The following is a 14,670-nucleotide window of genomic DNA, read 5'->3' as shown; positions in this document are numbered from 1 at the left end:
TTGCCAAGTTTTAAAAGCACTTAGTTGGACCCAGAGGTCTAAAGATTATCTGAGAAATGGAGCAGGATTTACTTCACCTACTTTTGGGCAGTGAAGCATGAGATAATGAGTTCAGACTTCGGTATTACCAGGTATCTTTATAGCAAATGGAGGACAAAGAGGCACCTCCTCTGGGTGATTAATTTCATTTTTCTTACATCTTCATCTTAGGATGACATGAACCATCTTCTGATGTTGTTTACGTTAACTCTAAAGGAAGGTTAGAGCTACTAGCTTAAAACTAGAAGCCTAACTTCTAAATTCCAAAGTTCAGGCATTGCAAGTTAAGTTGCTAATTCTTTTCTGGAGTGAACCTTTTTCTTAGGTTACTTTCTTTAGTCAGTATACACCACACATGGAACAAAGGTAAAATTGTAGAAATTATAAAATAAAGTATGAAAAGTCTAATATGAAGGGCCGTCTTATGTATATGCATTACAAGACAGTCTTTTATGTAATTATATAGGTTTTTCTTAAGGGACGCTCCATTCCACAAGTAAGGTGATACTGCTCTGCAGATGAGTAATGGTAGTAATGCGGTATTTTTTAAGATGCCATTTCACTTGCAGCAAAAGGTAGAAGATACATAACCTTGAACGCTGAAAAAGCAAAAGTAGTCTGAAACTAAATCATTTAAATGCTGCTCTAGAAAACCACATTTTACCTCTTTTCCTGCCACAGTGTTTTTTTGAGTCACCAAGCAGAAGACTTAAAGCAAAATTACAGACAATCAAAAACCATCTTGAAAAAGCTACACAGTGGTTTACATCTGCAGACACTACGACTGCTGTCTATAATTCATCACTTTTGTTTATTCACAGTGTCCAGTGGTCTTGTAGAGAAATAATACACATATATGATGCCTGTTTGTCATTAGCTTTGTAATACTATCAGCAACACTAACAGACTTGGCTGAAGTCCTTGAGCTGGTGTTAGGTAAAAGGTAAGATGAATCAATTGTAAGTATGTCAGTAATCAGGAAACTCTTCAGAGGCAATGCACCTATCCCTCCTCTCATACAGTTCATACACAAACACTTTTATAGGTGGCTGAGACTGCACAGGTAACTTAACTGCATGTTTTATTTCAAATTCGATCTATCTGAAAGCATATAAAGACAATCTATGTACCACCTACTTTCTCTTCTTCTTTTAGAGATTCAAAATTAGAAAAAAAACCCCAAACCTCTTTAGAGAGAAGTATGAAGTATTAGAAAACCTATGAAATTAATTTAGAAGCATTTCAATTTCAGCTGCTTTGTTTTGCTTAGAACAGCAAGATAAACAGAAGCTAGGGAAGTCAAGAAAACTAAGGAGTTAATGCAGCTGTTTGGAGGAGAAGAGGGCACTATAAACTACAGAATTGCCTGTATTTTTGAGAGAGAAATACAGAACTACCAGTGCAATTGAGGTGCCTATTTACAACATAAAGTAAGAAATTTGCACATTCAAATACACAAGCAAAATACTAGGTTAAAAAATTCAAATTAGGTTTTGTGGTTATAACGGCACACTGATCAATGCCCTCCTGCTCATTAATACACACTCTCAGTCTCATTAACAATGTTTGAGCTCTCATTTGTGCTCCTAAATTAAAATGATCAAAAAGATATCTTATTATAGATCATGAGCCTGTTTTTCCTGTACACTAATGTTAACTAGGAGAAATGCTATTACACAGAATATGGCTGCATCAATTTCCATAACCATTAATTTTCATAAACTCATATTTTTGCTTATATTTTAAATTGCATTTAGATTACTATAAACTTTTATTTGCTGCATCTGCTGTAAAAGTATGTGGGATTTTTTTTATGTGGTTCAAAAACTACAAAACTACAGCAGTAATATTTTAGGCTATAAGGTCTACAGTTACAATGGTCATTTTCAATTTTAAACAAGTAATTTTAAATTTTGCAGTTCAATGCTGCAGGTATTTTTCATTCAGAAAGGTGTGGAGTGCAGGGAGAAAAAAAGTGAAAGAGAAATACAAATAAGATACCTGCACATTTGTGAAGTACCACGAGGAAACTGTAGGACATATCTTGGACACTGATACACTACCTGTGGATGGGGTGAGTTGGTTCAGATTTAAATGACCAGGTTTCCCTTCTCCCCATACACATATGAAGGGAATGGTGTAAGCAGGAAACGCCACCACTTTATTATCCTGTTTGATTAATTCAGTTTTAAGAATCAATTTTGTATGATCATCTCTAACTAAAAGCAACACTAAGATTTAAGGGTATTACTCATTCAGAAAACCTGAAACAATGATGAAATAACAAAGTATGTTCTTTGAGTAGGACTTACCAATAGGAAGTGCTAGATCTTTCTTCATCAAAGCTGCTGCACATGATCCTCCTAAATTGGCCAATTCTTTTTCCAGCTGAATGACACCCTTCAAATTGAAACAAATTTTAAAACAAAAATAGTGTTTCAGAACACAGGACAATGAATGTGTTTCCCTGACACTGCTTTATCTTAAGAGATATTAATTGAGTGTTCCAGTTCTGAAGTTTCTCAGTGATACTCTTCCTACCAAACAGCTACACTGTCATGTTTTGCTGTGACATGGGCCAGAGTGCCAAATTTTTAGAACAATTTCAACTGGGTAAGAGTATTAATAAATGGGTTACCATGCTTCTGGTAGCCTAGTAAGAACATATGAAAATGGTAATTGTCTTTTGTTTGTAAAGCTGAAGAGAAAGGGAACTTCCTAATACGAAAAACCCAACTGATACAGATTCGGATGGCAAAGCAATGCCTCTTCTAAGCTGTACATATACACATGCTAACACAAGCTCACATTCCCACTTTGCTTAAAGGTTCATAACTTTCATAACTGTTCGTAAATTTTTCCCCTCTTTCCTTTCTCTAGTTGGAGAGGCAAGGATGTGAAAAAGATGCTGTAGTTTCCCTTTCTCCATTAAAAATCCTGGCAGATGTCCTTGACATTTTCTCCCTTCTATTTTCCCTGGGACGTCATTTCTTCTCATTGATGCTGCTGTTCTAGGGAATGAGAAGACACCCCCCCGCCCTGCCCCGCCCCATGCCAGACTTGTCATTGAAAACACATGACAGTCTCTCCCTCAGTATCTTTTAACTCTGCTCACAAGAAAGAAAAACAAGAACAGACCACACACACTGTTTTCAAATACAGGGAAGGAGGCTGGGTGCAAGGAATGGAGGGAGAGCAGTACATCTAGGGAGGATGTAGCTACTTTCTAAACCATAAAGAAATGTATTTGATATTTTCCCTTCAACTTGTCCCAGCTACATGCAGGCACAAACTTGTTAACCCTGCTCACAAAAAAGGTGTTGTCTCTAACATCAATTTTAGGTTTTAAAGAAATCTGCGGGTGGTTCAACACACTTCTGACAGATGCCTCTCATGGAGGAAAAAAAAAAACCCAAAAACCAAAAAACAGTGGGGGAGATGTGAAACCTCCATCTGATGGATTTTCTAAGCAGACTTACAGAAATTGGCAATACATAAAATAGGTAAAAAAATCCTTCTTTTGGAAAGAGTCTCAAAAATCAGTAACCCTAGACTTGCCTTGTATTCTCAAAGACTCCCAAGCAGGCTGAAAAATCTCCAAAATGCATTTTAAACTAAACCCTTGATAAATCGCATCTTTAGGACTCAAAACAGCAGGTTCTGAAATAGCAAGCAAGTAAAGATGTGAAGTGTGGCTCAACCCACCAGACTGTTCCCTGCTGTGAGAACACTCATATTTTGTAGATTTAATAATGACCAACAAAAAGCCTTCATTTTCATTCATCAAAGCATAAATCCGTAATTTTTGCAAAAATGCTATGTTTAAACAAAGTTTAGTAGTTCAACTACACCCAATTCCTTGACGGACTTGCTCACACTCAATGACCTCTTCCAGTTTTGCAGAGACTTCCCTAACAATGAATGTAATTCAATATACTATAGTTAAGTAACAGCACCACAAGCTTGTGTTTTGGAAGGAAAGAGAATCAGATGTGCAAAAATTAATCCCACTGACTTGAATTACGTCTTACGGATACTTTGTTCCTTTAAGCTAGAGAAAAAAACCACAGTGGTCACCAGAACATATGCTTCTTTTTCTATCAGTGGTAACACTTCAGAAAATTGTCATCACAAAGTTCCCAGAACAACAAGAAACTTACTTAAGTTACTTATGGAGGCTTTAGTCCTGAGATGCAAAGTAGCTTAAATACTGTAAAACATGCTTTTCTAATTAAAGTGTTTGGGCTATAAAAAGGTATGTTTGAAAACAGTTACTTGCAACTTTTCTTTAGATGCTATAGTTAACATTGGCTAGCATGTTTTAGCACTGAGTGCCAAAAAGCTGCCAGCAGCTTTTTTTTAAATGTTTTTAAAAAAATAATGACGTGTATGGATCTCCATCTCTTTATTCTGCTTCAGCAAAAACTATTATTACTCAAATATTGACCTGTTAGATTACCTACAGGATTTATAAATCTGATTTGCTGCAAGCCAATGAGACCATCATAGCCAATAATATTATGGTATGTTTTCTTATCTGTTATCTTACAAAATTCCAAAGAATCTCACATTTTGAAAACCTGAAGACATAATTGAGCTTGAGCAGAATCCAGGAATAAGATGAGGTAAACCTTCTGTGAAGGTTGTAGTGTAAGCAAACGCAGACCTTGTCAAGTTCACGCGAAGCATTAGGCCCAAAGACTCCCAAGGGAAGGGAGGGGCTATTTTTCTGGAATTATTATAAAGCATATTAAGTACTTTCAGTAATCTCTTAAAATATGCCAAATAAAGCACTGGCTCAAGGACATGACAAAAGTTTATCTTCCCTTTGCAACAAAGAAACAGCAGTAGAAATGACTCATGTCCTTAAAGGCAAGATGAGGTGACCACTGTGCAAAATCCGAGGTAGTGTAAATGAGCACAGCATTTATTTCCAGGGAGTCTGAGAGTTCTGGTATGAGTGAACACCAAAAAAATAATGCAAGTGCATCATCCCTTAACTAGCAGTGACAGTAAAATCACTGTGTATCTGAAAGCCCCAGTCCTTTGGATTTGCAATGGTAGACTAGGTCACAATTCTAGGAAATTTCATATCCCATTCACATGCTAGATAAAATCATCATATGTATTTGCAATAATATTTGTCACAGTCATTAAAAAAACAAACCGAACAAAAAGCCATTCCAATAATATTCAGATTAAAGAATTCCAAACATAATTTCTGTAACAAAAATTGTTAAAAACTTATATGAAATTAATTAAAAAATACCTTGCTACTGTTATTTTGTCAGAAGTGGAAATACAAATATTTTTACCAAAAAAACCCGGCCTTATATGAGAGAATTAACAAGTGCAGCAATTGTAGCCATTTCAGTTTTTCCTTACCTCATCAGATCCTGGACTAAATTCATATCCAATTGCATAACATTTGAAACCATAAAAACAAGCCTTTTCATCTTTCACGTAGTCTGACGCAGTCTCCAGAGAAAAAAGAGCTTCATTTCCTTATAAGAAGTAAAAAGGATACATTAAATAAAATTTTTTAAAAAATATTTCTCTTTGTTTTCTATGTTTCTTCTACATGAGTGCACATGAAACCTAGTCTTTATATGTAAATGTAAAGTAAAACCATGTCTAACATGCCTACATAAACATAATCAACAGATGTACAATCAATGGCTCATAATGATCTCTTGCCAGCTTGGATGAAGACACATTTTGCAGAAAAATCAAACTTTCTTTCATTATTTTAATAATTCACATTACTAGAAATTATTGCAGTATCTATTTGTTACCTGGCAATACTAATACCATGGTAGGCCACCCTGAAGATCCAGAGAATTTTTTCAGTTCTATCCATGAATTAAGGTTTTCATGAACAGAAGCATGCTTTGGTCCAAATCCCAGACTCTGTGCAATTCTGACAGGAATTAGTAAACGAAGAACATCCTCTGATTGAGCAGTGCCACACTGAGTGTCAAACTCTATTGTTATCCACCTGACACATTCAGGAAAAGTCACCTAAAACAAAACAATAGTCCCATGATGTGCAAGTTTTGGGGGTTACACTTAATTCTTAATTTCCACTTGGGTTTATCTTTTTAGGCTATTAAAGTGATTATGTAATTCTGTACAGTTGTTTTCATATGCTTTAGATTAATATTAACCTAATTTATTCTTTGCAATTCAGATATACCTGAAATGCTTTATACCTTACTGTATAAATCATATAATCATGTATTACAATTTATGTTCAGATTAAGTATTTGCACTTATGATACCATTTGTGATTGTTTTTAAAAACTCTGCACAGGATTATTAAACAAAACAACCACAGACTACTAACACAAACATTTAACTCTCAAATACCTTTTTTAATGCAAACTTCAACAAACACATGCAATATCTGTTTTGTGCAATCCTAGAAAAGTATACAAACTGAGTCTAAGGCTTCAGATGAGAACTCTTCAGTTCTCCATAAACTTAGAGAACGATAATAAGCATCATTGCTTCATGAAGATCATAAGACAACTACATTTTCTGCAGTGGATGTCTTGATGTCTCACAAGACAAGCAAGTGGAACAGTGGAATAGTAATTAATTACCTCTTCCAGCTCTTACTTGAATCTGGGTTTGCTACCTCTGGATTTACAGTAGTGGAATCAATGCAACTGCAGAACTCACTCTCTCAAGAACTGAAACATGGGATTTATCTCTCAGCCCTTTACTCTTCTAGAAAAAGCATCCTTTCTCTACTGACATTGAGGAAAATGTAGATTTACTGCAATAGTCATCCATGTAAGATGGAATGAATCCTACTCAGAGTGACTTAACACAGTTAAGAGGACTTCAGGGACTTCTGCAATGCCACATCATGGTCCAAGTGAAAGTAATTAATGAAGAATTTAAATTGGCAGATGAGCAATAGACAGCATCGGCATCCCTAGATTATAACGCATATTTGACCAGAATTGACATTAGGTATTTTTACAAAGCATTGTTTTAGCATTAGGTAAGAAAGTCTGAGATATGATTAGATAACGTATACCTAAAGACTTCCAACTTCTATAATCTCTATAGTTAGAGCAAAGAAACTGTGCGTGACGGTAGGAATATCTAAGACTGAGCAAATGTTGGGACTTACAGTAGATACCTGCATTAGGGGAGTTAAAACTACACTAGTTTCCACTACACTTACTGGAAAAACAGAGGTTTCTCCAGAAAGCAATACAGTAATAATACAGGAAACTGTCTCCTGTATTAGACAGTATGAATTATCATCCATGGCAACAACTTTTCAGATAGTAAACGGTGACGAAACAAAACCCACATGTCAAAAGCTTTTAAAAAACTGCATGTGAGCTTAGAAATGGTGCTTACCTTATAGTGCGTAACACAGGCAGGTTTATAGGGATGCTCACTTTCTACAACAGCATAGTGATTGGAGGTAGTACAAGCTGAAAGCCCTTGCTCTGGTTGGTTTCCGGTGGTGCTGTCTGTAGACTGATTTGGGTTGAAAGCTGGAGGGGCGTACTTCTGATTCAGAACTGCCACAGAAGGAAGTAACTGTTGTACTAGGCCAAAGACCTCAACAGCAACCTGTAACATAACACCACATGCAATAATTAGGACTGGGTGAAAACAGTACTTACAATTCTCTGCAATGGTTGTTTTGAATATTCTCAGAATATCACTACTATAATTCATTCAGTTATCTTCCAATTCTGCATGTCCACAATCCTGACAGAAAAAGCATCACTACATTAACCTCCAAGACTCCTCTTAGAGACTTGCCAAAACTGAAACAAAAATCTGTACACAACTGTGAGATACCTTCACTGAAACACCTTCTCTAACACTAAAAAGCTGTAACAAACAATAAGCATGAATTGAGAGAAAGCAAATACCATATGGAAGTCATAGTGCAGTTACACTTTGTTTTATAGCATGAATATTGTTTTTTTCAAATATTGCTTTATTAAGCACTGCACTGTTCTCTAATCTTGATGACATTTTCAAAGGAGAGGAATACTTCCAAAACAAAACACTTGGTTCTAAATTCCAGTTCATCACAGTAACAAGATAACCCAAATTTGAAACTCTTTTTAATGAAATGAATCTGCTATATTTTAAGTGGCCAGTCCTCTTTCTTCCCTCTTTAAAGAGAAGTTATAAGAGAGCTTATAGTTCATGAAAAAGCATTAAAAGGCAACAGTGTCTACTAGGAAAGGATTAATGACATTTGTAAATCTAATAACAGATTTCAAGAGTGTTCCAGACCAGACACATGGGGAATGCTCTGCCACTGACAAGTAATGATATTTTTATTTATAGCTGACATCTTCCCAGCTCTAAAATTGACAGAAATAATCTTAATGAGCAGCTACCACTGCTTTGGATATTTATTGTAAAAATTCAACAAAATTCATCAATAAATGAGTCACACATCCAGATCCTTCTAACTTTTTGTCTTCTCCTACTCTTAAAGTCTGTCATCTTTCCCTCTGCTTCCTTAAAGTATTTTTTTCATCATGTCTTCAATGTGAGTAAAAAAAAAAAAAGCGGCCATTTTTAAAACACAACATGTTTTTAAAATTATTGACTCTTGGAAAATTCATAATGAGCCACATGGTCAAATATACACCATTAATACATAAAATTATAAGAAATCAACATGTTCAGATTTTCAGAGTAAACCTTTTCCTTGTATAACCTTCTTAAATTTCTTCAGTAATTTCTATTGAGGAGCATACCTTGGGAATAGCTGCCGCTACTGGTCCTATGTAGGCTATGATGAGGGGAAGCAGCATTGAAAACAGACTGGAAGAGCTGAGTAGTTCTGGAATGTCTTCAGCTACAAAATGATAATTACAGCATAGATATTATTAATAAAGGTACCCTGATTCAAAACACATCTTATTTTTCTGGTTTGCATGTTATGACTTAAACTTCTAGTTTCTTACAGTAGTTTTTACTTCAAGCTATTTTCATTATCTAGGCATTGGCAAATTCTAAGCCTGCAAAGTTCACCTGAGATAAACATGCCATTATATACAGTTGTCTGTTAAAAAACTTCCTCCTCTTAGAGCACAATTTTATTGCATTCTTTGCTATTTTGTGAAACGGTGTTCATACTTTCTATGGTATAAAAGCTGCCACAATAAGCTCCTCCCAGCCCTCCAAATCACCTTCTCTAGCACTCTGGACTTTTTAACTAGAACAGCTGAAGTTGGTATCTTAAAAGCATTCAGTTTTAAGACTAATGTCTACATTTCACAAAAATGGATGTTTAAGTGCTTATAAGTGCATTACTTTCACCAGTCTTCCTGATTACTACCACTGTGCAAAACATGCAATAAAATCTGGTACTGACCCATCATAGCATATCTTTTGGAAATAAAGATTCTTACCAGCTTTAAAATGATAATCACTAAATTGATGAGCAAATTTACACAAGGTATCTGTCTATGGTATCTCAAGTGCAACTCAATGACTTAGAAAGTTACAGTTTGATACCTACAGTAATGACAGGTTAGAAAAATATTCTTTGGAAAGCAAAAGAGAAATATCACAATTTTTGTATCACTGATATTCTACTATTACCTCTTGCCATCAGAGAAAGAAATTTTGAAAAGGAAATTTTGAAAGTCAATTTTCAAAAGCCTTACCATCTACAGCAAGAGCCCTGTGCAACAGGTCTTTGGCTGCTCGTACAACAGCGCTTACGACAGAAAGAGCCCTGCTACAATTTTTATCTTCTTCATTAGCTTTGTTCAAAAGCTGTGATTGCAGATCTCCATCATACTCACTCCTAGATGGTGGATTAAGTTAAAGTAAGTTCACAAAATACAAAATTAAAATGACTGACTGATTTTTTTAGAATAAGTAAAACAACTTATGATAAAACAATAATGGAAACGATCAAAGAAACCACAGAGGATATTTTGAAGGCAGTGCCTCAGTGTTAGCCCGTTGCAATAATTTTATTTTTATTTGGCAGAAAATATGAAAAGCCTGTTACTGAAATGTTTGTTTTGACTAGATGCCTTTGAAACCACAGAAATGTATTAATTGCTATGCTCTTCCAAGCCCAGCCACCTATTGTGATAAAAATAGGATAATACTAAATGCATCACAGAAATGAGCAAAACTCTTTCAGTGCATATTTCTGCAGCATAGCAACAGGGAAAAAGACTCTCCCTCCATATTCTAAAGATTAATCTTGGTTTTGAAATACAATCTTAGGCTTACCCTTAGCAAGTAGTTTTTTCTTTGAAATCCACTCTGTATGTCAAATTAGGTTCTCCTGCACAACATTATGCACAAAACTATTTCAATGAGTTATATAAAAGATCTGGTTTGATTTGCTTTGTCAAAGCAGTCGAATGATAATTATAAACCAATTCAAGTCCTTAATATGATCGTGATATAGCCTTGGCAATAACAACCAAAATCACTTAGTCAACATGTAAAGCAAAATTTCCCATTCTCTTTTGGATTTATTATGTTTTGTTTGGAAAGATTTGATCTTACAATTTCGGGACTGGCACCTCAGAATGCTCAAAAACTTTCCTTGGAGCAGTTCAGTGCACAACAAGGATTCCTATCCTTCTCTATGACTTAAATTAATCAATCCTACAAAAAGTTTTCTTTTTTTTGTCAATGTATTGCAGAATTGTAGTTTTGCTGTCAGCCTCAAGCCCTTTTAATTTGAATTTATTTATGACTGACAGTGCCATTTCAGCACCTGGAATGGTGGATTTGTCCCAACAAATCCTTCCAAAGCATTTCTGCCCTAATCAGAAGTATGTTAACACACTACTTTTGGTATGGCCTTTCTTGGTATTTGCATAAGCATATTTGTATTTGAGCATCCTTCAAACAAAGTCGATAGTGAATCTTACAAGCGCTGTTCTATAATAGTTGACTGAACATTTGTTCCTTTACAAATCAAAACCTCAAGTCATTATATACTGAACTGGGAATCCTCAAACTGATTAAATCCATAACTATAGTCATTCATCAGATAACATTTAGGTTTCTGTTGTCCAAGCAAACTTCAAAAGACACTGTGACTACAGGCAGCAGTCCGCAAATTCTCCAAACAAAACTTAATTCATTCTGTAACAGTTCTGAGTTGTGCCATTATGGTCCTTCAATAGCTTCTTAAAATTTTATCACAGTCAAAACAAAAAAAAAAGAGACTGTTTTGAAAAAAGCACTTTGTTGTGGGGTTTTTGCTCTATGCTAGCTTAAGTTAGAATGCCTTGAAGTTTCCATGTACTGAAGTTTTATATCCTTTGCTTTCCTGAAATCAAAGAAATTACTATTTCTCCTTTATTCCCTCTTTTGCTTATATAAAAGCAGAAATTCTGAAAGTGAGAATAAATGTTTTCCTCGTCGTTTTTCCTCTTTCTTACATAATACGATACTTCATAATAAAATTCCTCCAAATGCTGGAGGAATTCCCTTAAACACAGATGTCCAAGATTCCAGGAGTCTAAATCAATGAAAATATCATGATGCACATCGCTAATTCCATTCTTTGAGAAGCAATTACTGTTACTGCTAACAACCTGGACCTTTGAGTCCGAGTACAGCCAATCTCATGTTTTAAAAGAGTTTAGAACTATCCTGTATCTTCAAATATACTGTTACTACAATTCTGCTGGCAACTTTATTTCTTTGTATTTTAGCTCATTTAAAAATTTCTTAAGAGCAACATGTTCTTGTGATTGTTATTTCAAACCACATTTATTGTAGCATTACTTATTTTATCGTCTTCAACTTTTATTAGGTAGGTATACCTTGCACATAATTAAATATTAAAGTAAATTACTATTCGTTGCTCCTTTTACTCCTGGGATCTACTGTTATCAGCCTTTTACCACAAAAATTGAGATTTGAGTAAAAGGTGTGATGCGCTATTTTGCTGTATGGATAATGATAGTAATTCATATATTCAGGTGCTGTCTGTCACATTTTGAAAGTCATGGCTTCATGCGTATCATGGTAAGCACCTCAAAAATGAAAGCAATGCTTTCTGCAAAAGCATTACCTTAAGTGAATTCCTACTACCATCCTGAAAGACTAAAATAAAGCTTCCCTGGTGGACAGTCAGGTGTTTCAGCTGATCTTCAGGCGGTTGCAATTTCTCTTTTTATACCTTTGAACTCTCCAGTAAGAAAGGAGACAGTTCCTACATAAACAGAACTTGCTTCACTACATGTTGCAATCCTTTCTGGCAACAGAGGAAGAAACTGAACAAACTCAGAGAGATAAACATTCCAGTGAGTAGCCTCTCAAAAATCAATTAGGCTATCGGAAAAAGTAATTGAAGTATTGCATCTTGCCAGTCTCCTGTGTTGTAGCTTTAAAGCAGTAGACAACAGACCTTGTAAGGGAGGCCAACCATCAAATTATTTGCTGAGTAAAAAGAACCAGAATCTAAAACAAGACCGGAAGAGGCACCACTACCACCGGTGGCCAGAAAACTGTCTTCCCTAAATAACTTCAATCTGAAACTACACTGGAAGAACACAATACTGCTGCTAAAGAAGCTCCTTCCTCAAACACACGCAGATGTATTTATTTGTTACTTCTCAAAAATACATTTGGTATAATAGCACTATGATGGTTTTATCCATGATCATCACAACACACAAACCTGTAATAAAGAATCTGTGGAATTTGTCCTCGCGTTTGGTTTGTGCCATTACTGCTCAGACTACATGTACTAAATGTAAATGTTACACCATCTGGACACTGAACTGTAGTCATTCCTCCATCTCCATTGGCAGTCCGACTTCCATAATTCCTCAAACGAACTGCGTATTTCACATTTTCCTTAAAAAGGAGAGCCAAAAACAGTAGGCAATATAAAACAAGTATAAGTAAGTTAGGCTTCATGGTATTATGAAAGCTATTATTTTACATTAATACTGGAGAGTCTGAAAAGTCCTTCAAAAGCAGTCAACAAATGAAATTAACTGGAAAAGATCCAGCATTTAACAAAAGTCAAAGCTGTTCCATGTTCCTAAACTATGGGCCATTAAACTTAAGTAAAATAATACTTCTAATTACTTGAAGAGTGACCAGGCACCCAAGAAATTAGCTACCAAACTGCACACGAAAAAGTTGCACATTCAAGAATATTCTAAACTACTAAGCAATTACAATCTATCTTATGCTATTATAAAAATTAAGACTTAATTTCTTTTTGCTGTCAGGATTTGAAGTTTTCAGTTACAGGGTGAAACTGAAATTTATAAAGCAAAAATGTCAAGGTTAATTTGTAAATGTGTACACAAAGAAAAAATTTACATTTTTACATTCCGATTTTTGTTACCTAAAACAAACCTACAGACATGCATTTCTTTTATTTACCTTCAGTGGCACAACTTTGTCAAGTCTGATTTCAGCTATGTCACTGGGAGAATCATCTGTGGTGTAAGTTCCTTTAACCAACTCTAAAGATGTCCATCTATGAGAATGAGTTGAATCTCCAGTATGATCACTCTGATTCAAAGAAACAAAGTTATTTTAATACATTTATAATGTAACCACATGACACATTCATGCAATTGTGCAAGTTATGTTTTCTTGCATAAATAATTACACACAGCATTATAAATAAAACAAAGCTGAAAAACCTGTTCAGAGCCAACCGTAAAGCCTTTCTGCTAAAAAACAGAAATTACTGAGCAGAGGTTAGTTTCCCATATCAACCTATGCTTGCCCTTTGGAAGAGATTAGAAAAAACGGTCAAAGTGAACAACTGGATGTAAAAGAACAGAGGATTTTCTTCATTACAAGAACACACAATACAGTTTTATGCTTCTTCTAAAAGTACTTCAACAACACATGAAACACCTGCAGCTATAGCCTGACCGCAATGGTAGAATACCCTTTTCTTCAATTTTTGTTTAAAGTGTTTTAACTTGGTCTCCTTTATTTCTTATTTTCCTTTGCAATTTGCAGAGGGATAACGGGTACTAATTTATGTTTAGCTCCAGGAAGTGAGAATTCCACTATACTTCAAATATTATTTGTAAAAAAAGAAACATTTCAAGACCGCAACCAAGAAGGACCCTACTGGATGTGGTATGTAGATTGCAATACCACAAAAATCAGCACCACAAGCAAACCAAAAAACCCTACTACCAGTGCACTATTTTACTGGTAGCCTAGACTGTATAAGAATATTACAGTATTATTTTGAAAAACATATTATGAAAAACTGAGGTTGCTCTTGTTCAAGTTGTATTCTCAGACACAGTACTTACATCATCAACTAATACCTCCAACTCATACTCATGAATTCCTCCTCCGCCATAAACAGAAAATCCTACTACAACTACACCAGGTTTGTCAACAGAGAAACATATTGCATCAGGGGATCCATTCCCAGTGTTCCAGCTTCTTCCCTGACTTGTTTTAGTGAATCTGTTTGGGGTGGATTTGACAGAATGAAGAGAGTTCAGCCCATCAACCTGTAGAAAGTTGAATACAAGCAAACAGAAAAAGGTAACTGCTAAGTGTTAGACAACTTTAATACAGCAAAGTTAAGTGAATTAAATTACCAGATTTTTCAGCTGGGTAAATTTTAAAAGTCAACTGATAAAACACATA

The 14,670-nt window shown here is 35.2% G+C and overlaps 1 protein-coding gene across 1 annotated transcript in view; it reads right to left on the bottom strand.

Annotated features, from left to right (window-relative positions):
- The window catches only part of MYCBP2 (MYC binding protein 2), a gene marked incomplete at its 5' end in the record, with an annotated part of 223,888 nt that overhangs the window by 90,008 nt on the left and 119,210 nt on the right, over positions 1–14,670 (bottom strand). The window contains 9 exons of the mRNA XM_082013861.1: positions 2,352–2,439; positions 5,425–5,543; positions 5,835–6,060; positions 7,420–7,638; positions 8,793–8,893; positions 9,708–9,850; positions 12,707–12,885; positions 13,426–13,557; positions 14,325–14,531. Of these exons, the coding sequence (XP_081869987.1) occupies positions 2,352–2,439; positions 5,425–5,543; positions 5,835–6,060; positions 7,420–7,638; positions 8,793–8,893; positions 9,708–9,850; positions 12,707–12,885; positions 13,426–13,557; positions 14,325–14,531 (1,414 nt within the window). The remainder of the gene's footprint in view (positions 1–2,351; positions 2,440–5,424; positions 5,544–5,834; positions 6,061–7,419; positions 7,639–8,792; positions 8,894–9,707; positions 9,851–12,706; positions 12,886–13,425; positions 13,558–14,324; positions 14,532–14,670) is intronic.

Source organism: Phaethon aethereus, assembly GCF_964289735.1.
Source record: "Phaethon aethereus genome assembly, chromosome: 1".
Taxonomy (NCBI): domain Eukaryota; kingdom Metazoa; phylum Chordata; class Aves; order Phaethontiformes; family Phaethontidae; genus Phaethon; species Phaethon aethereus.
Note: the sequence above shows the minus strand (reverse complement) of the source record. Positions and strands in the feature narration are given on the sequence as shown.